This window comes from Gavia stellata, chromosome 3 (assembly GCF_030936135.1).
Source record: "Gavia stellata isolate bGavSte3 chromosome 3, bGavSte3.hap2, whole genome shotgun sequence".
NCBI lineage: Eukaryota > Metazoa > Chordata > Aves > Gaviiformes > Gaviidae > Gavia > Gavia stellata.
In genome coordinates, this window is record NC_082596.1 from 42,562,989 (window position 1) to 42,589,963 (window position 26,975).

Here is a 26,975-nt window from a genome sequence, read left to right on the forward strand (position 1 = left end):
CTGTTTACTGAACACACATAAACCGTTACTGATAGCATCAGGCAGCACAGCTGCTAAGCACTTTGCCCAGCATTTTTTAAAAGGGGACATATTACAAGCATGCCTGGATGTTAGTCTTACGTTCATTGCTCATTACAGACACAAATTTAATCTTTTTCCAACACCAACCCTGTGTTGCTGCATAGCTTCTTACCATTAATTATTACTATATGAAATGCTGAATCGTGAAATCAAAATTAAGGAAAGTGATCAGTGTATCCTCCCAAGCCCCCTTTCTGCCAGACAAGCGACTGCATAGAAAAAAAACTTGCATCTTAAAGAGAAAGGGAAGCTGGAAAACATGGACATTCTAGTTGTTGCCTAACAGCATATAAAGTTAAATCCCAGCATAGCTAAGAGTAAAATCCAACTCTTCTGAATCCCATTTCAAATGCAATGCTTTCTCTTCCTACCATCCTTTCTTTCGATTGCAGGCCCTGCAGATACATGTACACGTTGGAGAGGGCGTGATCCTGCGGTACACTTGGTATGTAACCATGTCATTGAAGATGCCATTAAAATGGAGATGCAGAGATGATATGGCAACTTCCGTTTGCAAGGGCAGTCTTAATTTTGGTCTTTCCTAGTTTTCTCATTCTTAATTATGTAAGTTTAACACTTTAAAAAAAAAACCAAACCACAAGATCCCCGGAAAATAGTTACATTGCATGATCCCTAGCAATTACTTCTTTCCAGAGTTATTAGCAGGGTCTGTTTCTAGAACGTGTATATCGACAGACAAGAATACTGCTTGAGTAAAAGAACACGTAATTAATTCAAACAACGCTGAATTAATTTCATTCTTTTGTTTGTGATGTAACTCACTCAAAAACTACCAGAGAGAATTAGAAAAGGAACAGAAAAAAAAGAAAATCAGCGACTTTTCCTGGTTTCCGCCCCAGATGTCCATCCTGGTGACAAACACGCAGTTTCACACTCCCCCAAACCAACTGAGGTGCAAACAGAAAGTATAAATTAAGACAGGTAGGCCTTTTTAGCACATCACTTGGCTGGGAAAACGGTTGGATTTGCTTCACTTTATGGAATGAAAGGAAATCTTAACCTCAAGCCCCTTTCCCGCAGGCTGTGGCACAAAGGGGCTGAGGCTCCCGAGGTTCCCTAACCAGCATGTGAAAAACGAGAGACGCTCAGCGCTTATGCTCAGAGCCATTAACGGCAGATCTTCAGAAATTAAGCGGCAATTTATGCAAACAGCAATTTCCGAGGGAAAGCTCCTTCCCGGCCTGTCGAGCCGTCTTCCGAGCGGCCTCCGGCTGCCGCCGCAGGACCCGCGGGCGGCCGCGCTGCCAGGAGCGGGCAGGGGCGGCTGCAGCAGACCCGCCGCGGCCCTCGCGCACCTGCTGCCTAGGAGGAGATGAAGCAAAAAACCCCAAACCCACACATTTCAGCAGAACCAGCAGCCGAAGAGCCCTGTGCGCTATCAGGCATGCCCACAGTGGGGAAGGAGGGGATGCCCCAACCCCTCGCCGGCTGGGTTACACCGCGCACAGGACGGCGGGGCCCGCCGCGCCGCGCTCGCCGAGAGGGCGGTGGGACATGCTCAGTGCGAGCGGCGGGCCCCGCCTCCGCCTGACCCGGATACAGACGGCGCTGCCTCCCCGCTGGCCCGCTGGGGAGCGTGGAGCCGGGCCGGCCCCGCCGCCGCGGCAACAGAGGGAAGGGAGCGGAGCAGTGCGCGCCGGCGGCGCCATGGGGCTGTGGTGAGCGCCCGGCACCGCTACCCGCCCTCCCTGCCGTGCCCCACCTGCCGTGCCCCCCCCCGCGGCCATGGCCCCCATGGGGATCCGCCTCTCGCCGCTCGGCATGGCCGTGTTCTGCCTGCTGGGGCTGGGCGTCCTCTACCACCTCTACTCCGGCTTCCTGGCCGGCCGCTTCGCTTTCTTCATGCTAAGCGAGCCGGCGGCCGGCGGGCCCGAGACCCCCCGCGGCTCCGCGCCCGCTGGCGCCGTGGACCTGCGGGAGCTGCTGGCCGTGTCCGTCCTGGCCGCTGTCAGGGGCGGGGAGGAGGTGAAGCGGGTCCGCGAGGGCAACGTCCTCAACGCCAAGGCGAAGGGGAAGACGCGGGAGGGGGCCGAGGAGCAGCTGACGACCGGCGACCTCCTCTCCAACCGCAGGATGTTCTACCTGCTGAAGGGCGCCTTCCCCGCCGTGCAGGTGGGTACCGGGCCCCCTCCCGTAAGGCGGGGCGGGCGCGGGCGGGCTGCTGCGGGCCCGGGGTCGGGCGACCCCCCGGTGTAGAGCTCCAGCGCTAGGCTGCTCCTTACCGGCCGCCTGAGGCGAGCCGCCGGGCTCCCGCGCCGCAAGGGCTCGGCCGCTTGCGGGGAGACACGTGTCACCGCTCCGTTTTGTAAGCGCCGACGGGAAATACTGCCCTTATTTTGCATTTTTCCTTTTCCCCTCCTGCTGATTCTGTGGCAGTGCCACCTCATGACTTGTGGCCGTGGGTGTTGGGTTGCAGGGGAAGGAGTTGGATTGCATATAAGCGAAGCCATGCGAGATGAAACTATACGTTTGAAATGATGTGGACACGAGGGGGAAAAACACCGAGTGTAAACATTGTGAATTACGCTGTCTCTGGTTAAGGATGAAGGCAATCTCATAGCGCCAGTTCTGCATATGTTTATGATGCTGAGATTAGCAATGCTGTTAGTTTCTCAAATTGTCCTTCCTGCCTTAATTTCTAGGGAGAGCCAGGAGCGAGGAGAAGGGTTTGAGAATTTGAGGTTTAGGAACGTAGTGTTATAAAATCTGAGGTTTTAGCTCTTGTGACTTTGGGACAGCAGATAAGCTAACATTAGGGATCGCTGCCTACGTGGGCAAAAGGAATTTACTTGCCTTTCAGAGGTGTACACCTCCCTCTGCTCTCATTTGCCTCCGAAATGTGCCTAACACTTAAGGTTGCTCCCAAACCGGAACCACACTTCGAAGCTTTTTGGTTGTTGTCAGCTTTGTTTCCACTTTTGCTTTAGTAAATGGGAACTTCTCTTCAGTCTCTTGATGTTAATTTCCTTAGCTTTTTACAGTCGTTTGAAATGGATGGAAAACCCTAAGTTTGGATTTCAAACGTGATGATTGCATGCTTTTCCTGGACAGGTTAAGAGAAAAAGTAGTGTAGTTAAGTTTATTTTTTTGGTTACATTTAGTTATGACTCAGTGAGTTTTCAATGGCTGTTCTGGAAGTTCCTTGGGGGGTGGGGGGTTTGTTGTTTGGGGGTTTTTTTAAGTATTGTAGAGAACACCTTGAATGTGAAATCTGAAGGAAACACCAAATTCTTCAATATCTGAAATAAACTTGATATGTGACTAATCTTCCTCTACAGAAAGATTGTGAAGGTTGTGTTCTGAAGATGGCTGATTGTTTGTCAATGGCAAGCCACCTTCACAGGCCCTACGTTAAAGGAAGAAAAAGTATTGTCCCCTGTTCTTTTTTGCTATTCAGTGTCCTCACGGAGCTTGGCGTTACAGCACACCTGTATCACTGCTTGAAACCTGCATACTTTCTCCCCTTGCTGAGATGGAGGAACTTCATTAGTTTAGATAGGAGAGTTGTCCGTAGTTCTAGAGAAAGCTGTGAGTTTGGTTTGTGTTTGAAAAGCTCAGTGAACTGTATTGCCTGTTCCATGTCTGTGGTCACGTGCGTAAACTGTGCTCCGGTGCCCGGGATGCATAGCAGTGACAGCCTGACTTGTGCGTCTTCCTCTCACAGGGCATTAACTTTGAACATCTACTTTTAAAAAACTTTGGGTACTCCTTTTTATTTTCCTTACAGTTGACTTGTGCTGCTAGTCTTTAAAAAATAGACGGTACTTTCTAAAGTGCAGATGTGTTCTCAAACACAGTATGAAGACAAAAATATGTGTGTACATCTGTGGAACTGGAAAAAAATCAGGCGTGTGTCTTTTTTTTTTTTTTTTTCTTTTTTCCCTCTCCCACCCCCCTTCGATTGAGCTTGAGCATTGAGGATGACTAGGAAGAGTTTGTTTGACAAATCTTTCAGCTGATCTAGAGTTATTCAATCTGACAGATCAGCTCTGGGATATTTAGTAGTCTGAGTACATGATCTGGATAATAACAGCTTATCTCACGCACCGTTTAAAAAATATCCACTAAGCTGTATGTACTGATAAGACATGCTGTCTCTTAAAGTCTATACTTTGATGAAGGTGTATTCATACAGATTTGTCCAAACCAAAATAAAAACTTTGTTTTACTATATACATGTGGCACTATACACTTCTGAGGTGTGAAGACAAGGTCTTAGTCTGCAAATCCTTCATGTGTACCTTCAGCACAACACATCCAAAACTGCTACTGTTTCATAGAACAGACCTGCTGCAGTTTTAGTGTGAATATGGGGATTATAGAGGATTTCCTCAGACACCTTTCATGTGAGGCAGTATAAGACTGCATCTTCTAAGAAGCATCGTACTTTATACCTCTAGCCTTATCCCCATGTACAGAGGGATGCTGCAGAATAAAAAAAAATGCTGAAGTCAAATAAAACCCCTCTTCTTTTCTTGCTAGAGAAGATGCTGCTAACAAAAGCTATCAAACAAAAACTGAAAGAACTCCAAGAGTAGACTTATGCACAGTGCTGATTTGCTCACATTGTGGAGTCATTTAGCCTAAAAGGGGTACCTCAACATTTAAATTGGTGCCAAATGCAGCAGCCAGGAAAAAAACCAAACCAGCACAAAAACTGGGTGCCAAAATATGTCTATAACGCAAAGGAAATGATCCATTAATTATCCAAGAATAGCTATGGCTTTCCAATGTTTAAATGTAACCAGGGGGAGAAGTCATTTGGCTGAAATAAACTTGTCAGTGAGCAGCCTTGGATTCCCTGTATTGTGCTGCTGGACATAATAAGGGAAGGCATGCAAACAGTCTGTCTGAAACAGATCCTCTCTTAAGGTGCGGTTATTAAGAGAAGATGTAAGAATTAGGTTTCTCACTTGCGGAAGCTGAAATAAATCTGGAGTCTTACAATGCTGACAGTTGTGATTTATAAAAAAGCTTTCAAAATCTGAGGGGAGGAAGAGAGAAAAAAACAACCATGTTTTGCCTTTGTCCTTTCATTTTAGTAAAGGTATTGTCTTTACAGAGGAAGAGGAACTCCACTGCTTACATCACCTGCTCTATTTGATATAAGTAGATGTATTTGCACCTCACAGCTAGGTTAGGTAAGACTGAAGAGGGAGCAGATCAACTCTGTTTTATCACTGTGTAGTAGATGGAATGGTGTTGAGTGTTGTTGTTATATCCCTCAGAAATAGGTGTGAGAAAGATAGGGGAGGAAGGGGCAAATCAGTTATTTCTAACTCAGGTATTATCCAGTATTGTCTGATCACGCTCAACATCCAGCAATAAATATTTGCAACGCATCTTCTATGAAATGCGTTTGTGCAGTTGATGTTAAAATATATGCAGTGGTTTCTCTTGATAAAGTCCTCAACTGCAGTTACAGGCTTGAGGTGTTTCCTGCTGCTGCACTACCAGTGTGTTGTTCTCATCTATTTGTTTGTCATGCTGAGAACAAGTTAAAGCTCTAATCCAGCTATAATCATCCCCTCTACTCCTTTTCTTTTTTTTTTTTTTTATCTTATTTATTTTTTCTGGGTTACTTCATTGCTTTCCTGGTTGGTTCTTCATGCAGTCCCATTTATTCCTTGTGCTAGCACAGTAGTGGTGTGATAGGAAGGACTGGGATGGGAATCAGGTGAGGGTATTAAGGAGATGCTCGAGCCAGCCCTGCTGCTGGTGGGAGAGGGGGCTGGAGAAGCAGTGTTTCCAAATCCAGTTAGAGACTGGCCAGAAACAGTAGTATGTTCTGCCCAGAGGAGCTTCTCTGTTTGAAGAGATGATCTCATGATACCAGGGCTTCAGCAGCATTACCTGGTAGAAGAGCTGCTCTCTCAGTGCCATGCATCGGGGTCTTCAGTTTTTCTAATGCCGCTTGTCCAGGGGTCAGTGTCAGGAGCTTGATATCTGAATGTATCCAAGGTAAAAATGTAAAATAAAGATGATTTAGGAATACCCTGGTTCACTTCATGTTATGGCCCTACCAACAGCCTGTGTCAGCACATCTGAAGGAGCAGCCCTACTTGCAGGGAGGGCTGCCTCACAAAGGCAGGAGTGATTGACAGAGGAAGATGTGTTCCTTAAACTAGCACTTTGGCCAAAGTCCCTCTGTCCTCTGACTATGAAAAAGCCAATTTTAAAGTGACCCACACAATTCTGCTATTTTGCTTCTGCACTATACTAGCATTATTTTCACAGGATGCAGACTTTAGTCTTATTTGCCAGAATGAATTCTGCCCTATACTCTCATTTTCAGCTGTTTGGGCTTATTTTTGACCAGTGCATTGATTTATGTTCTATATTTGCACCAGCTATATGTCTTGTTTTCTAGGGTAAATACTGAATAGAGAAATATCCTTTGTTTCTTGTTTGGTTTATTGTGACTGTGATGTAAATCAAGTCTTCCTCTGTCCCAGTCTTCCTCTTCGAGCATCTTTTTATCAGTCTTGCCACTGCTCTGAATCCAAACGTTCTTCTGTCTCGTTCCCAGTTAAAACAGATGATAAATACCTCATTTCAAGTTTGTGCATGATAATGCTGGAATTGGGTGTCAGTGTTTGGAATGGACATTTAAGAACATGTCAGTTTTACTTTTAATGATATTTCCTTCTAAATTAATTCCACTTTTTGAAGATCAACGTCTCCTAGCACTCCTTCTTTTATCAAGCTACCTGAAGTACTTTCTAGGTTTAAACCTGCTGTTTACAAGCTTCTGACCACAGTGCCAACTATCGTACTTAGAAAGCTGGAATTTCATCTGAGATGGCAAGCTCTTCATCTGATACAGATTCTGTGGGAAAGATAGATATGTTGAAGAAGTAGGTTTAAAAAACAAAGTGCTACTTAAACTTCAGAAGGATTTCAGTGCTTTGCTGAATAAGTTCACTAATTTGTTTGTCTCTTTGTGTTGGGAGAATGGCATCCTCAGGTCTTAGGGTTTTTAACAAAATTAGCATTCTTCTGACCTGGATGATCTTAGCAACTGCCAACAGGTTTCTAAGTAAAGCAAAAAGTGTGAATGTTAATTGAAATCTCATTAATAGGTGTTGTCTGGAGATGTGTCTCTTAACATGGGTTTTAACAGATGCTAGATGACTTATGCTGTCTCTCTACCTAAAATGAAATTAAAGCCTGTAACTTTATGGTAATGAGTTCTGTGATTATCTTTTCAGATGTAATTACAAGCAGTTCATTTGGCTTGTGTGTATACTGGGGGTGTTTAATCTGTCAGCTGAGCATCTGAAGGTTTGAGTTTCTTAGTAGTGTAGCCGCTCACAAACAGTGAAAGTTTTCTTGGTGTTATTTATTGTGTTGGTAGACTTCTAATTGGCCTTATTTGGCTGTTTTCTGAAAAAGAAAAGTAGCATTGCAACTCTTATGACAAGCTAGTCATCCCTTTCTCTTTGCTAGACTTGCATATGTACAGAATTCTAATGGAGAATTTTGCCATCTACTGAAACTACTTGTGAGCTAATGACTTTATTACTTTTCCTAGTTTTAAATTCTAGTTGTTTCAACAGATTACTGGTGTAAACTGTGTGAAATTTGTGATCCATGCTGATTCCCTCTGTTGCATTTTTGTTGTTTTCACCAACTTCTATTCATCATAATTCAGTAGAAGCAGAGTTGTCATCTGATACGTCTTCACCATTTATGAAAACCTGTTTGTTTCACTCTGCTTCCTGCTGGCTTAATGACCAAAGCCATATAACAAGTTTTGATAAGCACTAATCGAGCTTTTTGACATTTAGGCTTGTCCATATTCTTTGCACATCCTGTCATCTTGTTCCTGCATGAAGTGACTTGTTGTTGTCATTAAAAATAAATGAAGATGTAGTTCATGGTAGAGGAGAGCTTCTGTCTGTCTGGACTTTTGTGCCTTGAAAAATGCAAGCATCCTTTATCTGTGTCGTGGCATTATTATAGAAGTATTTGTTGTTTTCATTTCAAATTAATTACAACATGAGACCAGCATTTTTAATACCTTTTATTATTTTATATATTAATATATTTTTATACCCTACACATTTGTATACAAATACATTTTTATTATACTTTATTACCTTTTAACAAGCTATTTATATAGAGAACCATGTGATTCAGTAAGATCCTCTCTCTCTCTTTTCATAACAAAATCTACCCTGCTAAAACTCTTTCTAAACTGGACCCTAGCAAGAGCAACCTTTTTGAAAGGCATGAAGAAGATCACCTGCAAAAGCTCATTTTTTCCTTTCTAATATGTTGTGGTAATCTAAGAAGGAAAAGAACCCTTTCAAAAGGAAGCAGCTAGCTTTAAAAATGTCAGTGTAGTGAATAAAACTAGAATTTTTGACTCTGCCAGCAAGGCTACTATTCAAATTGTTTGAAGCTTAAAGGCATTTTAAACTTAGAAAAAGAAATGATATTTTGATTTCCGAGTCTGCGTTCTTTTCAGTGTCAAGTAATACAAGCTTTCGGGAAGCAGCTTTCATTCATACAGAAAACTGTTACTCGCTGCCCCCAAATTCAAAAGTTGGAAGGTAGCGATCGTGAGTGGTCCTGGCTGCAGGTGACCTGTCTTGGTGTGAATGCGAGTCCTTCCTTCTGTAGCAGATTCTGGAACCCTGTTTTGTAACGAGGGTAAGTTAGATCCCTTCCTCGGTTATTGGAAATACCGTTCTTTGACTGCTTCTTGCTCTCCTGGAGCGCGCTCTCCTGTTGTGCATATTTATACATCCTGACTTGTCGAGTGGGTGCTTACATTCAGAGGTTTTGGCATCTGATTCCTTCACACGATTTGTGTACATACAGGTGCTGTGAGAAGATGAGACAGCTTTCACCTCTGATACATTTGAGGGAAAAAACAGCGAGAAACTGAGCAAATGGAGGTAAAACAGTCTGACTTGCAGTGTAGTGGGTGTAAAGGCACATCGCTCTTCGGAGCAGCGCAGTGGCAGTGGTTGGAGGGGTGAGGTATGAGGTTTGGCCAGTAAGTGGGGGAAAGCTCAAAAGCTGCTGGCTGAACTGCTCTCCCCTGACTTGTGACATCTCTGGAGCACAGTCAAATAACAGCAAATCAAGTACAGTCTTGTGCAGCCACCTAGTAGGTCAGTATGCCTTTCAAGGTGCATAGTTGTGGGTATCCTCTTACTGGTTGCTCTGGACATTAGTTCAGAGGGTGCATATAGTGATAAAATATCTTCCACTGCCCACAGGGGACATCTCTCAGTCAGCCAGTAAGAGGGTATCAGAATCATTGTTGGTTTATTGTTTGTAAATGTTTGCATTTACTTATTTACTTCTGTCCCTCCACTCCTTTCCTCCATCTCCTGTCACATGAATACAAATGACAAAGTTAAGTTTGAATCTTGGGTAATGCTTACATTGCCTAATCACTGATGAAGTGGGTGTGTATGTCACACAGAGTTAGTGCCCTAACCAAACAGAAAAGCAAAGTCGAACATCTGTTAATGTTTTACTAATGTTCCCCTGTGCATGCTTTTTTGTCTTGGCCTCCAGCCTTTTCATTTCCATGGTCCCATTCAAATCAATAGACTTATCCATTGAATCGTAGAATCATGGAATAGTTTGGGTTAGGAGGGATCTTTAAAGGTCATCTAGTACAACACCCCTGCAATGAGCAGGGACTTCTTCAACTAGATCACGTTGCTCAGAGCCCTGGACAATCTGACCTTGAATGTTTCCAGGGATAAGGCATCTACCACCTCTCTGCGCAACCTGTTCAAGTCTCTGTTCTTGAAATGTAATACATGGAACACTCTTATATTCATATTCTGACTAGTGAATATTATCATCTGTTGTTACCTAAACTGAGGGTGTGTGTGTTTTGTTTTCTTTTTACCTTGAGTAACTTAATTAGTGTTTCTTCTTTATAGAATAGAATCATAGAATCGTTCAGGTTGGAAAAGACCTTTAAGACCATCAAGTCCAACCATAAACCTAACCCTGCCAAGCCCACCACTAAACTATGGCCCTAAGTGCCTCATCCACACATCTTTTAAAAACCTCCAGGGATGGGGACTCAACCATCTCCATGGGCAGCCTTTTCCAATGTCTGACAACTCTTTCACTGAAGAAGTTTTTCCTAATATCCAATCTAAACCTCCCCTGGCACAACATGTGGCCGTTTGCTCTTGTCTTGTCACTTGGGAGAACAGACGAACACCCACCTCTCTACAGCTTCCTTTCAGGTAGATTTAGAGAACGAGAAGGTCTCCCCTCAGCCTCCTCTTCTCCAGGCTAAATAACCCCAGTTCCCTCAGCTGCTCCTCATAAGACTTGTGCTCCAGACCCTCACCAGCTTTGTCCCCGTTCTCTGGACACACTCCAGCACCTCAATGTCCTTCTTGTAGTGAGGGGCCCAAAACTGAACACAGTATTCGAGGTGCGGCCTCGCCAGTGCCAAGTACAGGGGCACGATCCCCTCCCTGCTCCTGCTGGCCACACTGTTTCTGATACAGGCCAGGATGCCATTGGCCTTTTTGGCCACCTGGGCACACTGCTGGCTCATATTCAGCCGGCTGTCAATCAGCACCCCCAGGACGTTTTCTGCCATGCAGCTTTCCAGCCACTCTTCCCCAAGCCTGTAGCATTGTATGGGGTTGTTGTGACCCGCCACTTGTCCTTGTTGAACCTCATACAGTTGGCCTCGGCCCATCGATCCAGCCTGTCTGAATCTCTCTGCAGAGCCTTCCTACCCTCAAGCAGATCAACACTCCCTCCCAACTTGGTGTCGCCTGCAAACTTACTGAGGGTGCACTCGATCCCCTCCTCCAGATCATTGACAAAGATATTAAACAAGGCTGGCCCTGATACTGAGCCCTGGGGAACACCACTTGTGACCAGCTGCCAACTGGATTTAACTCCATTCACCACAACCCTTTGGGCCCGGCCATCCAGCTAGTGTTTTACCCAGCCAAGAGTGCACCCATCCAAGCCGCGAGCAGTCATTTTCTCCAGGAGAATGCTGTGGGAAACAGTGTCAAAGGCTTTACTAAAGTCTAGGTAGACTACATCCACAGCCTTTCCCTCATCCACTAAGTGGGTCACCTTGTCAGAGAAGGAAATCGGGTTGGTCAAGCATGCCCTGCCTTTCATAAACCCATGCTGACTGGGCCTGATGGCCTGGTTGTCCTGTACGTGCCACATAATGGCACTCAAGATGATCTTCTCTGACACCGAGGTCAGGCTGACAGGCCTGTAGTTCCCCGGATCCTTCTTCCGGCCCTTCTTGAAGATGGGTGTCACATTTGCTAACCTCCAGTCTGCTGGGACCTCCCTGGTTAGCCAGGACTGCTGGTAGATGATGGAAAGTGGCTTGGTGAGCACTTCCACCAGCTCCCTCAGTACCCTTGGGTGGATCCCATCCAGTCCCATAGACCTGTGGGTGTCTGAGTGGCGTAGCAGGTCACTAACCATTTCCCCTTGGATTGTGGGGGCTTCATTCAGGTCCCTGTCCCTACCTTCCAGCTCAGGGGTCTGGGTACCCAGAGAACAACTGGTCTTACTATTAAAGACTGAGGCAAAGAAGGCATTAAGTACCTCAACCTTTTCCTCACCCTTTGTCACTATGTTTCCCCCTCCATGTCCAGTAAAGGATGAAGATTCTCCTTAGCCCTCCTTTTGTTGCTAATGTATTTTTAGACACATTTTTTGTTGTTTTTTACAGCAGTTGCCAGGTTAAGTTCTAGTTGGGCTTTGGCCCTTCTAATTTTCTCCCTGCAAAAACCTCACAACATCCTTGTAGTCCTCCTGAGTTGCCTGCCCCTTCTTCCAAAGGCCATAAACTCTCTTCTTTTTCGTGAGTTCCATCTAAAGTTCTCTGTTCAGCCAGGCCGGTCTTCTTCCCCACCAGCTCATCTTTCCACACATGGGGACGGCCTGCTCCTGCGCCTTTAAGACTTCCTTCTTGAAGAGTGTCCAGCCTTCCTGGACAACTTTGCCCCTCAGGACTGCCTCCCAAGGGACTCTGTCCACCAGGCTCCTAAACAGGCCAAAGTCAGCCCTCCAGAAGTCCAAGGTAGCAGTTCTGCTGACCCCCCTCTTTACTTCTCTGACAATCGAAAACTCTCTGATTTCAAGATCACTGTGCCCATGATGTCCTCCCACCGTCACATCCCCCACAAGTCCTTCTCTGTTCAGAAACAACAGGTCCAGTGGGGCGCCTTCCCTAGACGGCTCACTCACCAGCTGTGTCAGGAAGTTATCTTCCGCACACTCCAGGAACCTCCTGGAGTGTTTCCTCTCTGCTGTATTGTATTTCCAGCAGACATCTGGTAAGTTGAAGTCCCCCACAAGAACAAGGGCTAGTGATCGTGAGGCTTCTCCCAGCTGCTTATAGAATATTTCATCTGTCTCCTCATCCTGGCTGGGTATAATACAGGTGGGATAGTATTTGTAGTGTTCTCGTTTTGTTTTCTATTCTAATAAAACAGCACTGAGATTTGTATTTGAGAGGACTTAATTATCAGATGGGGATATTGACACTCTCAGGAATAAAGAGCTGTGCTACCTCATCTTCTTTCAAGATACTGGATTATTTGCATATTAAAATACAAAATGAGTATTGGGATGGGTAAGGAAGTGAGGAAGGAGGGGGAGTAATAAATTTAAATAAAATTCACATACCACCAAACACTTTCTAAGAAAAGCATTGCATTTTCATGTACTGATGTTTATTTTTTAAAAAAAGCATTTATGTATTTGAACAGAAACTTCTATTTAATTTTTTAGCATATATTTTCTTCAGTTTAATATATCTTTAATGGGTGAATTCAAAGGCAAAAGTACAGCTGTGTCCTACTCTTTCAAGCCAGGAAAAAGCCTGAGTTTGTTCACCTCGCCATGAACAGCTAGCTAGTATTCAAGTAGGTTTGTTGGGTGATGAGCTGCCACATAAACATCATGAAGTTCTGGTAGGGAGTAGCCCAACACAGGACCATGAGCCACTGAGAGGTTCCCTGAAGTCTTTATGTGGTTGGAACTGTTAGCTGTTTTTTCAGAGAACTGCATTTATCCACATGGGTTTGTAGTACACTCCTGAGTTGCTTCCCGTGTCTCTGAGCAGATCTGTGTTCCAATCACCAACATGCCAGAGGAGAGTGCTTGCTGTGCAATGGGTTTCCGAAGGCTGGGAGCACCTGTGTGTTTCGGAAGGCACACCATGTGTTGATCCTGATGTTGCCGTTGAAACTCTGCTGCTGGCTCCCACAAGCAGCATCCCTCATCCATTACGGGATTCCTGCACCTCACAGACTCATTTTGAGGAAGCTTTGTGCTGGTGAGATGCAGCCAGACTGCCTCATTTATGAAATAATTTTTTTGTTGACCTTTCAGTAGTAGTGCGTTCACTGATTTGCATATATTTTATTAAATCTCTGTGTTTGATGCAGTTCTTTGTGAGGAGGGCTTTCCCTTCAAGCATGACTGGGGAAGATTGCTGAAATGTAGTTAAACTCAGTGTCAGTGGGCAGCATACTGAGACGAGCTTTTACAGCTTACAGCTGTTAGGTGGCTAACCCCAAATAACTATTTATTTCTGTCTTAAGCTTGTTGTCTCAAGTTCTTGCATGATGGGTTGCTATCTAAATCTGACTCTTAGGAGGAGGCAAAGTTGTGTATGTGATAGCAAGTATGGAAACTTTATGATTATTTACACTAACATAGCACTTTAATTGACTCAGAGTGTCTTGCTGGAACAAGCTCTGTTGTCTGAAACATTTGGCATTATGATTGTCTTTCTACCATAGCTACTCCTAATTTGTGAGTGAAGACTTGGGAATGCAGTCAACTACATACTCAAATCGCTACAGAAAAGCTTGAAATGTAAGGTCATGGCCTCTGGAGGCTTCCAGCAAATAAGAATGACAAGTAGGACTGGAACATCATATTAACACAAAGGCATATTTTCTGGGTATATTCTCATGCATTAAAAAAAAGGGGGGAGGGAAGAGAAGTTCCTAGTGTTAAGGGTTGGTGATCCTCTCTGACAGCTATGTCTTGCGAAAACTATAATGTAGCTTCCTAACAACAAATACACTTAATAACTGCATGTGGTGGAATGGCTATGAATTTCTACTTGAACTGTGACTTGCGGAATATTCAGCCAAGGCTACAGAGCAAATGGTCATGAATGGTAATCCAGTTGATTTTGGGGTTTGTTTTTTTTTTTTTTGTTTGATTGGGTTTTTTTCCTCCAGACGGCTCTGCAACTTCATCACTATTATCTTTTTTCCCCTTTTTTCTTTTTTTTTTCTGGCAGACTAATCATGGCTGTTGAGAGAGACTCCTCACAAGCATTATAAATGCTGCAGCATCATGGCCGCCACTACAAAATTTAAACTAGTAAGACGTCTTTCTCTGAAAACAATACCTTTCAGATAGTTTCTGTTTTTTAATTTTAGTGTACTGTAACAACAGGTTTAACAAGATACTGTTGCTTTTGAGGATTGGTTCCAACCTGCTAACTTTTTGGAGGCCTCTTCCTTATGTTGAGGAAATGGTGTTTCTTTATGGTGGTGCGTAATATGCTGTAGCAGAACTTAAATTGCCCAAGGGCTGCTTTGAGGCTGCCAAATCTGTGGGACTAGTCATCTTGACTTTGCAGGACTGTTTTCCCTAGGGGAAAACACAAGTGTCAGGTTTATTGTACAGTGACAGATATTTAATTTGTAAATGTCACGGCAACTTCAAGGACTCTGTGTTTGGCATACAGTGCTTCAAATACTAGTGTTATGTGAGAAGACAGCTATGATGTATGGCTGGAGTTGCTGCAGTTCTGCTTGCTTTCTTTTTTTGAATTCTCTTGGAGAGGATGTCCCATAACACTTCGCTAATAATCTGTTACAGTTGAGGTGATGTCTTTTCTTGTCATCATGTGAATTATGTAAAAATCCTGGTGATAAGAAGTCTGTAACATTCAAACATAATCTGATTATTTCTTTATTTTCATTGTTTTCAGTGTCACTTGCCTATGATGTCTGTAATAACAAGTTCTTTTAGTCAAAGAGGATTTATCTGCTTTAGCAGTCAGATATCTGAATCTGAGCTAGCAGTCTCGATTCCATCTGTAGCAAGTAAAGGGAAATCAGTGGTTCTAGGTTGTAGACACATTGCGTTCTATACGTACCTACTATTTTGCCTTGACTGGACATCAGAGCTAGTCAGTTTGGCATCCCTTTAGAGTTGTATTAGAGGAAGCCACCTTTCAAAGTTAGGAAGAATAAAAAAGTTTGCATTCCTAATACACTGAAATGTCCTAAAAGTCCAGGTAGGTTACACTCAACTTCAGACATACAACCAACACATTTAAGCCACAATCATCATCATCCTACTGAGTAATTGGTGGAGTGATGCATTTCTGAAGGGTTCACACAGGCTGAAGCTTGAAAGACACAGTAGCAATGATTTCTTTTTTTATTGGTAGTAGAGGGAGCATAGAAACACTAGTCTTCTAATGTAACTGAGGTGCTACAAGTAAATGGGATGAATTTGTTTAAATTTCTGTTATCACTACTTATGTCCAGTTGCATTACAGCTCTCCTATAAACCATGTCTGCAGTTGTAGTAAGCTGGTATGGATGGGTTAAGGCAGGTTGATCCATATTTCCCAAGTAGTTCTTCCTGCCAGGTTATGTGATGTTTTGTAACATGAAAGATCATTACGTAGTCTTTTTTGTGCTAACTGCATCTCTTGTGATCCAAAAATATCTTACTACTGCAGTCACAATGACATTGTCTTGGGTTTTGCAGAACGTTCTTCCATTCAACAGATGGGGACTGTGTGCTCCACTACTGGACCAAACTCTGTTTGGCATACTGAAATGCCCTCTGGTCCAGAATAAAATTCATTAGGTTAGGCAGCAAGTGACAATAGGCTTAAATGTGACCTTTGACTGCTGTTTATAAATGTTCTTCATGGGCCTTCTTAGGTCCTTAGCCCAACCTACCCTAAAGACAGATATGGAATGTTATTAACTTGTTCATAAAATAACATTCATCTGACAGTTGTGTAATGATTACATGCAGTTGAACTGCTTAAATTGCTAGTTGTAACTCAGTATCAGAAGCAGGAATACAAACTAGGATTTCTACTCCCCCAAGTTATACCACAGTCTGCAAAACCTTTGTGGCTAAAATATCTGTACATTTCAATCTGCATCTACTGATCTGTGTAAATGGAATATTAGACCCCTACTAAATCTGTATACCACATGATTCTCCAAAGTCAAATGTTCTGCTTGTATTCTTTGAAGCAACTGCTTTTAACTTCTGGTTTGAAAAAACTGCAATTCATGCTGTGAGAACATTCAGTAGGAAGAGCTACAGCCAAAGAAACAGTGTCCAGCTGTGGTGTGGTTCGCAGTAAAATTCTGGATTGTGGTTTTCCATTGCTTTTCGCATAACGGTAATAGCTTATGAGTTGCTGAAAAATTACAAATTCATGCACTTTTAGCTGGAGGTGAAGGAAGAAAGAAAAGATACGAGCAAACCTGTATTTTTCCTGAGTACCACAGTTACTGTATCTGGTAAGTTAATGCAACTACTTTTGTTGTTTTATAGATAAACTCGGAAGAGCGTGTTGATACAGCTGATCAGGAGCCAGCCTCTTGGGATCGCAGTATTCCTGAAGACATAAAACAAAAAATACAGCCTAAAGAGGTTCCAGCAGAAAGTGTTACTGTCTGGATCGATCCGTTAGATGCTACACAAGAATACACAGGTAGCTGATTCTTGTTGACAAATCATGTGTGTAATTCTGATGTCTGCCTTTTATACTGGAGACTAAATCGTAAGTATTTAAAATGGCATCTCTTGTTTAAGTGTGTTATGCCAAAAGCTAGTGTGATTTAATTGAACAAATTGCATAATGAAATCTCTATAGTTATCAGGCGGTAGCATTTACTTTTATATATACCAACTCTGAAATGACTGGTATTCCTTGCACCTAAGTAATTGCTAAAATAAATGGTAACTCTGCTTTTATGAATTCTGCTGGAATTACACTTCTTTATTTCAGTTATTACTGTGGCAACACTAAATAGCTCAGAATATTTTTTGTTTGTTTATTTAAAGGGAATAGTAAGTGAATATCCTATTTAACTTGATATAAAAAATTTTTGTTACAGTTTTTCAAAAAAGCATGCATAATTCAATCTGCCCTTTTTCAAATGTTTTAAGATGTCACATAAGCAGTTCAAGACAATCCAACTAAAATTCTTGCTGATAAGTACTGCAGAACAAAGAAAAATGGGGATTTTTTTGCGAATATTCTATTGACGCAGTCACCTTTTCAGGTGAATGTTCTTTGGTATGAGCTTTGAACCAATAGAGGATAGGAGGTGGACAGAGAAGAGAGACTATGGGGCACATATTTCCATGAAAATACATGCTGCATAAAACACAGCTGTTAGCATCTACTGAACAGGAAAAATTGCTGGAAAACGGATAAGTCTTTAAACTCTTTTGAAAACTGCATTTTAAGATGCAACAAAGTTACATAATTGTAAGAGGAAGAATATAGACTAGTCTTCATAGAACAACATTTCTATAATGTCAGGTCTGCTTTTTTTTTTGTGTTCTTGGTATCTGTCTGTAAACTTGCTCATTTTCTCATCTTGCCTGCAGAGGATCTTCGACAGTATGTCACGACAATGGTTTGCGTGGCTGTAAATGGTAAACCAGTAATAGGAGTGATACACAAGCCGTTCTCAGCATATACAGGTACCTTTATGCCTTCACATATTTCCAGCATCTTCAGTCATAGCGTTAATTAAAATTTGATGTTTGAGAGAATATCTGTAGGTATAAATGAGAAAATAGTACCTGGGGCAAAAGAGCGCTGCTGCAGACCTCAGAATTAGAGCTGCAAATGTGTTCTGTGCTATGAAACCACAAAGAAAAATGCTGCCCTTATTTAACATAGAAATGATGCATTTAAAAGAAACTAACTGAAAATCTGTTTAAGAATTAAGATCCCTTCAATTGGAGTGCTTATAGCAAACCAAAGAAAGTGAAACCTACACATACTGACCAGTCTTATGTGTGCTGTTAGTCTTGAGCAGAAGAGTGCTTTGCTTATTCAGCAGAAGAACTTAGGTCCGTGATATTATACCCAGGAGCTGGTGTTTGTTAAGTGTGAATAGCAAAGATAGATTAAAGATCTTGACGGCAACTGTTTGTATGTAACAGGCAAGACTGTCTAGCATAGCCTTAGTGATTATCTGACATGCTTTTAATGCCACAACTCTGCACTAGTTAATTCTTTACTATTAATGATGTATCAGTGAGAATGGCTGCAGGTTTGGCAATATGTATGCACTTCTGAAAGCTTCAAAGTAGGTTTAGTATTCACGTCTTACATACTATATATTTGGAACAAGAACTTCTGTTCTCATTTTGCCTTAGGCAATACTGACCTCTAGAGTTGTGAAGTTATGCAGTAGCTCTGGCACAGAAACTAAGACTGAATAAATGTATTTTTTTGTTTGTTCTCTTTTTTTGCCTACTGAACACTCAATATTTTGTGCTAAATATTTTACTGTCTTTAAATATGAATTTAATTTCCAGTCATTTAAGTATGTGCTGTATTCCAATATGCTTTAAGAATCTTGGGGGTTTTTGGAAGGTATTTTTCTAAGTATCAACATCTATCTGAAGAAATGTTTTTTTAGCACTGTAATTTTGAGAATTTATCTCCTTTAATAATAGCAAAGTGTGGAACATTCAGACATGGCATCAGATGAGATGCAATTAATTATGTCATTCTATGTGAAGAGTATTAATTTCCCAAGCTGGAAATACCAATATGTTGTGAGTAGGATTGTTCCTAATACTACCACACAAATAGAAAGCAATAAAGGGCAGTCAGCATTGTTATTACACATAACTGAGTCTGTTGCCATACAATCTGGCCCTCTACTGAGGTGAAATTGCTGGTTAGTCTGCTAAGTAAATGTCAAATTAATGGTTAGGGAATGCCACCTACCAAGATTGGCTTTGAACCTCATGATGAAACAAGTGGGAGGTTGTGTATTCCAAATCCAGTCCTCCGAAACACCATCAAATGTTTTCCTTTGTATTACTAGCCTCCTGAGCTATTTTCTTCCTTAGCATTACTATCTTTCTGAACAAAATGACTCAATAACATTTTTGCTATCTGCTCTGAAAGGTGGTGGGGCTTTTTCTTATAAAAATGTTGTTTGAGGAAAGACTGGATCTATTTCCGGCTCAGAGACATCCTTTTAACTTCGGTGGCTTTCCAACTGCAAAAATATTACTACTTGGGATTTTTCCCTCTTACTCTGTGTTTTGGAAGCATCACACAAAAATAGTCAGGCATGGGATAATGCCATATGCACAAAAGGTGGCGAGGGGGGCTGTTTCTCTTTCTCTTCCACTTGTGTACATGTGTGGGCATGCACCCCTTCCTTCTGTCAGCCCTAACTTTCTCTTTTACAGTAGGGAGGGAAATTAAGTCAGAGGCATCAGTTCCATTTGCTCAGATAAGTATCCTTTTATCTTTACACTTAACAGAGATTGCCTTTTGTAAATCTTAGCAGAATTTGTGTTTCTTTTGTAGCCTGGGCAATGGTGGATGGCGGGTCAAACATAAAAGCTCGTTCCTCCTACAATGAGAAAACTCCCAGGATTATTGTGTCCCGCTCCCATGCAGGAAAAGTTGAGCAGGTTGCACGGCAGACATTTGGAAATAAGACTGTGATAATCCCCGCTGGTGGAGCAGGTTTGGTTCCTTAAGCATTCTATCCATTTGATTGCTTCTGAATGATTTAACGGGACAGCTGTTGTTAGACAAAAGGTTATAACTGTGGCATCTCCTCTTTTTCCTCTTACCTATTGTTCTTCACATCCCTAAAACCAAGCACTTGACAATAGGGATACAGTTTCTCCTGTGTATAGAAACCTACATGCATGCTTAGTTTAGGCTTCAGGCTATTCACAAATTAGTATGTTAGTGAATCTAAGCCTGGACCAGCGATGCTGTTGTGGTCCTTTCACTGAACACACTGATGTGTGTTCACTGAAGGCACTGATACCTCTGTGCAGGAAAAAGCGTTGTGTGACCAAATACAGAATCATGGAAGAGAATCTGTTGGTTGTTAGTTAACTAATAGTATGTTTAATTAAACAATGTTTCAAGAAAAAGCCATTAAAGTTTGGTACTATTTCTTGCATTTATGTCTAAAGAGAAAACTAGTGTCACTGAAGTCCAGTTTTATCAGCCTGATATTCAGTCCAAAGAGGTTTTAGCTTACTTTTTGTAACCTTACACAATATGCTTTTGCGTGTTACTGACAGAATGCAAATACGTGAGGTACTAGTGTGAAGCAATAGCTGTTTCAAAGTCTCAGAAAAGCCATGCAAAATTTGAATATTACGGAAGTGTATCTTTCTGTGTCTTTAATATGGAAAGCTAGAGCTCCCTTACAGATTATTTAGTTAAGATCTTGCATAGGTTCTTGACAATGAATCTAAATGAGTTTTCTTATGATAAAGGAAGTGAAAGTATAACTGATTATAGTAGATCTTCTCCAGGGCTTGACTCTGTATAAGAAGATAAAGAAAGGAGCAATTTAATGAAACAAGGATATTTGTTGAACAGTTGAAAAATTGAAAAAATTCCATAAAAGAGAGAATATTATTTTGAGCAATAACTTTGTACTGCATAATGTAGGATAAAGGGGAATGCTCTGGGCTGAGTTGCTTTATTGAAGAATGGTATATGCATCTTCCTTCTATTGTAATAAAAAGTGAGGGGAAAAAAAATGGTAGACTTTGGCATAATACAGAGATTCAGAAATAAGTGAGTGAATGTAAGAGCAAAACTATATTCGAGTTTCTGGTATCGTTTTTTTAATGTGTCTCTAGATAAGTCTATGTAGCATATTTGTAAAGGCTATCTAAAAATAATGTGTCCCAAATACCCAAGGCTTTAATTGGGGTGCAGTGGAAAAATCTTGGGGGGGGGCAGGCACAGGGTTTCTTTTTTCAAACTTTGTCTGTCTTCTGACCTGTAGAGAAAGTTTATTGGTGCCTCCGCCGTTATACTAGATGGCATGATATAATTAATGACATCACTTTCTTAAATCTTCCATGTGCATATTATTAACACTTACTAGTAGATTCTTCCTTTGTGATGAACAGGAAAACTTGGTTTAACTTTTTTTTAACTTCTGCCCATTTTTTCTAGGTTATAAAGTGTTGGCCCTCCTTGATGTGGCTGAAAAGAATCAAGAAGAAGCTGATGTGTATATCCATGTCACCTACATTAAGAAGTGGGACATATGTGCTGGAAATGCAGTGTTGAGAGCATTGGGTGGCCATATGACTACCCTGACTGGTGAAGAAATTAGTTACACTGGCTCAGACGGCAATGAGGGAGGACTTATAGCCAGTATCAACATGAACCATAAAGCACTAATTGAAAAACTTCCAGATCTGGAAAAAACATCACACAAATAAACTTGACTGATGGAGAAATACAAGTCATGCTTTTGTAGCCTCCAAATGCTCTGTCTGAAGAAGCAGGTGTGAAAACCTGCTGGGAAAGATGCACAGCAAAGCAGATTGGTGTGGGTTTGGGGACTATATCATGCATTGGGTTTCTTCAGTGGTGGTATTTATAAAAGAATAAAATAATAATAATCAGAAGTAGGAAGGGGACTGACTGCCTCACACCTCAGTTTCCATGTTTTATTTTTTTCAGCCTGTTTTCATGCAGTTCTTATACTCACGGTGCATATACAGTATGTATTTGTGAATGTAAGTGAACTAAAGAAAAATCCAAATTGATTCATAAAATAACCTAAGTAGTTCTCACAGGAACTTCTTGGAACCTTTTACATCTTGTTACTGTAGTTGTAGCAACTCCATAATGAATTAGGTATGAAAAAATGTTGATTTGTATAGGCATCTGATAACTCTATAAACAATTTAGCAGGAAACGTGACCTTGTGTTCTGTATCCCCTGAACAGAAAGCGCAAGGTTGACACAAATTTATATGCAGCAACAGTTTATCTTTGACAGTGTGGCACTCCTTTTGCTTTTTAAGAGGAAAAAAAGAAATGTTCTGTACTATTTTGACTTCTTTCCTGAAGATGTAAACCAGTTTAGTTCAGATAGGTTGTGAATATCAGTGTTTTATTAAACAGTGTAATTATTTCCATACACCTTTTTAAAAGAAGGCAACGTTTCCTTGTATAGTTTTTAACAGTTACTTCTTGTCCTTGATTTCTGCGTACAGTGTTGAAGATGCACGCTAGATTTTTCTCTAATGTAGGATTTGTTCATCGTTTGGTGTTTGTGCCTATAGAAGCAGCCTTTTCCTTCAGTACCTTTTTTTTTGGTTTTTGTTTTTTGGGGTTTTTTTCCCCCCATTGGACAGAGTCGTATGGAATGAGTTTAAAAGAAATCGTAAGTTGATTGGTTGTTTCTATTTACAAGATGAGATATAAACCAGCAATTTTTATACAACCCCAGAAATAACTTTATATCTTCTTAGGTTAAGGCGTGCTCTTTCCTTCAGAAAGCTCTTGAGCCATCCCAAACTGCTTGTGGTTACTTGGTTTGTGGAAATTTACATAGAGACCATTTGAACTTGAATCTGTTTAAGCAAGTTTGAAGAACATGTGGCGCTTGAAGTACAGCAGGGTCTGCAAAACTTCACTGAAAAATGTGCTTTGTCAATCCAGTATACACAGAACAGAACATGGGCCCTTTGATATCAAATGATGATTTGTTGTACCTCTAAAATGTGGCTTTTATCTGCAAAAATGTAACCATGTGTATTGTAGTTCTCTGCACCCCTCTGAAGGGTATCAGAAGGTTAAAATGTACCTGTTATTTGAATTATCAGTAGATAAGCTTCCCATCTTTCCTCAAGAGAGCTAAAATTCTTAGTTAATACAGATGTTTACTCTTCAAAGTTTATTCAGTATAAGCTTAGGCTGTTTAAAGCAAATTCTTAATTACTTTCATTTTAACTTCTTTCATATTGCTATTCTGATTAAAAAGAGGTTTTTCTCCTTATGTCAGTAGTAGAGCATGTCTAGATACCTCTTTTGACTTCTAGCTAATGTTCACATTTCCAAAAGACCTCCTCAGATGTTGCGTAACTACAGATACAGACTTTTATTTTGTAAACTTGCTGGCAAAGTAGACTGAAGTTTAGTCCTACTAGCCTTTTGGTACGGGTAGGTTTTTTTTTAGATAACTGTTTTTCCAAAATTGACACTATTGCTGCTGTTTGAAAATAGGTTTTACACATGTAGATAATACACAAAGCAACTTAACTTCCAATTTTTAAATTTAGTAAACTACTGTATGCTATGACAAATAAGTGAATATGCCCTTTTTGGAAAGGGGCTGATCTATTTTGAAAAACTTGTTGAGCTTCCAAACCTCAGTGAAGAATAAAAATCCAGATATTTATCAAGGCTTTAATAATATTTTGCAAGAAGACTGCAACTTTTTTTCCTTCAGGCTGACTTAAATGACTTAAAGCCTAATAAAAAAAAGCAGCTCTTTTGTTTATTAGTTAAAGAACACGGATTAAAATTTAAATATGAGAAACAGCTGTAGTTAGCCTAGTATAAAAACCTAATTGTGTTACAGAGGTTGAATGCACAATATTTAAAGAGACAATTAAGACAAAGTCTGTGGCAGGTTGTGGTTTTGGATTCAGGTTGAAATCATGTGTAAACTTACCTTGTGAAAATGTGACTGCTTTTATTTTGGGTACAATTCTATCACTTCCTTGCATAAGCTGTTATCAGACTTAGCTTTTGTGTGAGAGGTGAAAAATAAGATGTTACATATTGTACAAGGGCTTCCTTGCATCTTAGTTGAAGGTATAGAGCAGTAAACAGAAGTGTATTTGCCTAAATTACTTTTCCTTAGGAATGTGAGGTACAAAGAAGAGCTTGAGCCCTCCTTTCCTTCCTCCCATATGCTCCCATTAGGAAGACATGTGCTTGTTTAGACCCATTTGTATCCTAAATTGCTATGTTGCAATGGATCCCAGTGTTCAATACCTTTCACTGTGGACCCTTATTGGCCCAATCTCACTTCTTGTGAAAATGAAGAAAAGGAGAGAGTGAGGTGCCCAGTTAATTACTTCAGGTACAGCCTGAGCTCATACAGCTTTCCCCCAGCTAAGGCCTAAGGAGGTGCTTGGGGTCTCCCAGTGTAGTTTAAAGAGCAGCTGCTCTGATATGAGAATAGGTAAGCACCTGGTGAATACCGGTTTCTGATGCCATTTTACAATAAATGCAACTCTTATTCAGACCAGCAAGTATTCAGAAGTGCTTGCTTAGTGCACATGTGCCAGCACACTTTGATATTTGTTTGTATAGTGTTAACACTCAGTATATCCTATTTCTTTGACTATGTTTACACTCCATTCTAAAATATTTTGCTGTTCTGGCTCCAATACTTGTTTGGTCTGAGCTGTGTGGATGTGACTTAAGCGTACGCCCAGAGGAAATCATACCATACCCACATCTTGCTGCTGGGCTAGAACATTGTTCTTTACGGTCTAGCCTTTTCCACATAAAACTGTCATACAGTTATTAGGGAAGCTACTTAAAACAATTGCACGGTGTAGGTGGGTCCTACAAAAGTATGTCTTCTCTAAAAATTTTAATTAAAAATAATTCACAGTATCATTCTCACTCCAAACAAGGGAAGTAAGAGATTGTGTTGGTTTAGCATTGGTTTTTGAATAGTGGATTTTTTTTGTTTGAGTGGCTGTTATGATTAAGGTAATTGGAAGTGCAATTATTCTAAGGCCATACGTATTTTCTCTTTTTCATTCTGCTAAAAGGAGTGGACGGTAGCATAGATGGTACCTAGTACTGTACCAAGAGTCCTAAGTTGCATTCCTTGAATGAATGGTTTCTAAATAAATGGACACAGAAATAAAAGGGTTGAATATTGTTACTGGTTTTGAGTTTAACCCATTTGCCAGATGTTTACAGATGGATTTATATAAGTGTTGATTTTCCTGATCTACAGAGCACGTAATAATAATGAAAAAAGCCAAGACAGTGTACTCAGATGGTGAATTAACCATATAGGTGAAGCTGAGAGGTCATCTAGTGATGTTTCATATGCTTGCTTTTGCAGTCACTAGAGTGGACAGATTTTCAAATTGGCATCAGGTGTGAGAAGAGTGTTTTTTAAATAGACAGTGGTTGGAGATCAGAGGTATGTAGGGGAGTCAGCACTGGAGTTCATATCTACTTTTTGTTTATAAACAAATGTACCCCATCATCTTTGTAACATCCTCTTATCTCTTGGAGTTGTACAACAGCGGTGCAATACTGTATACTCCTGTTTTAACAGTGTAAAGCAAGGAGTTTGCATCCCCTAAGAGTCGTGCAATGAGAAGTGACTGAGAGTTGTGCTGGGCCTCGTCTGTGTTATGCCAGCTGAGGCTGGCTGCTTCATTGCCTTGTGGATGTTGTTCCAGTTGCAGTTTCTCTGATGGCAAATCTGCTTTTCTAGCCTACTGTCTCTCCAGTTAGGCCCAATCCCTTCATGGATCTGTTTTCTTAAGTAAAGTAGAGAAGTGGAGAGGAAAGAAGCAGATGGTTGTGCTGGAGAAGTTGTAACACAGAACACTTATTTCCATTTCTTGATTTAAATTATATTGATAGTTCATTTCTCTTGTGCTTCAGGGGTTAAATAACCGTACAGTTAAGATTTAATGGACCACAGATAAATGCCTGCATGATTTTAAGCCCAAGCAGAATGCAGGTGGAGGAGACGGCCGCTAACCACAGAAAGCCTGGATGGATGGCTTCCTTTCAGGCCACTCATGCTGAGCCTTTTTTCATTGCTTTATTGTAGAGATTTAGGCCCTTTCACGCAAACAATTACAGATTTCACTTTGCCAAAATATCATTCATAATCTGAATTCTGCTATCCTCAATGATAAATCTGTGCTATATCCAATTCACTGTAAAGTAACTTGCTGAGACAAAACTGTAGTAACTCTGAGGACTCAAAGATTGCTTGACTTTTGAACCACACCTTCTATATGGCAGCTTTTATAATGAAGTGCTAGCACCTGCTGTGAGTGTCTTCCCACCCCATGAGCAGGTCATGCCACTCATGGGTCGTACTGAGAAGCTGTTGAAGCCTTATACTTCATGGTTTTCAGATGCCACACCAACTCTTTCAGCTCCTTTCTCAGAGGTTCAGAAGTGCTTGTCTGGTTTCCTTCTGAAGTTCCCAGAGGCTCCAGAGGGAGCCAGTAATTAGCGGCCACTTTTCCCTCTTTGCTGTTCCTCATCTCTGTTCCTTCCTGATCCTTGCTCCTTTCTTAGTCCATGTGGACAAGAAGAAGAGAGATCGGAGGTGGAGGCAGTCCCAGAATGAGAGGGCCACAGCAGCAAACTATCCCATTTATCTTGAAGCTGTTAAAGTTTGGGACCAAGGTCTAAGGTGCTGATCCTACCAAAAGTGTGATAGATGCCAACAATGTAAAGGGAACTTGAAAAGAGGTTCATGTGATTAGTGGTACTGAACATGCAGAAAAGGTGCAAATGGACTAAGGAGAAGTTAAACTGGCTTAAAAAGGAGAAGAAAACAACTTTTCAGTGTAATGTTGCAAGCATTCAGCATTTCTGTTCCTCTGGGTGCAGAGCTTCGTTACATATGAAAGAGGCTCCATTGGCCCTCTGTGAAAGGCCTGATTTTGTTGAAGTCAGTAGCAGCATTCCCACTGAATTCAGTGTGAGCAGAAGCAAGCCAGATAAAACACGAACAGTAAATTAAGCTAAGTTCTGAAGAGCTCTGCTACTGCCAATAG

At 41.4% G+C, this 26,975-nt stretch overlaps 1 protein-coding gene across 1 annotated transcript; it reads left to right on the plus strand.

Annotated features, from left to right (window-relative positions):
- The first annotated feature begins 1,827 nt into the window (after positions 1 to 1,827).
- Positions 1,828 to 26,745, plus strand: BPNT2 (3'(2'), 5'-bisphosphate nucleotidase 2). Its single transcript, XM_059815392.1, has 5 exons — positions 1,828 to 2,214; positions 16,702 to 16,861; positions 17,767 to 17,862; positions 19,721 to 19,882; positions 21,350 to 26,745. Exons 1-5 carry the CDS (start codon positions 1,828 to 1,830, stop codon positions 21,619 to 21,621), a joined length of 1,077 nt encoding a protein of 358 aa, XP_059671375.1. The 3' UTR covers positions 21,622 to 26,745.
- The last annotated feature ends 230 nt before the right edge of the window (positions 26,746 to 26,975 follow it).

What these genes read in the sequence shown, in the direction of transcription:
- BPNT2 (XM_059815392.1), top strand. Translation starts at nt 1,828, where the DNA reads ATGGCCCCCATGGGGATCCGCCTCTCGCCGCTCGGCATGGCCGTGTTC. An exon ending in GCCGTTCTCAGCATATACAG is followed by an intron (nt 17,863 to 19,720) that starts GTACCTTTATGC and finishes TTTCTTTTGTAG; the next exon opens with CCTGGGCAATGGTGGATGGC. An exon ending in AATCCCCGCTGGTGGAGCAG is followed by an intron (nt 19,883 to 21,349) that starts GTTTGGTTCCTT and finishes CATTTTTTCTAG; the next exon opens with GTTATAAAGTGTTGGCCCTC.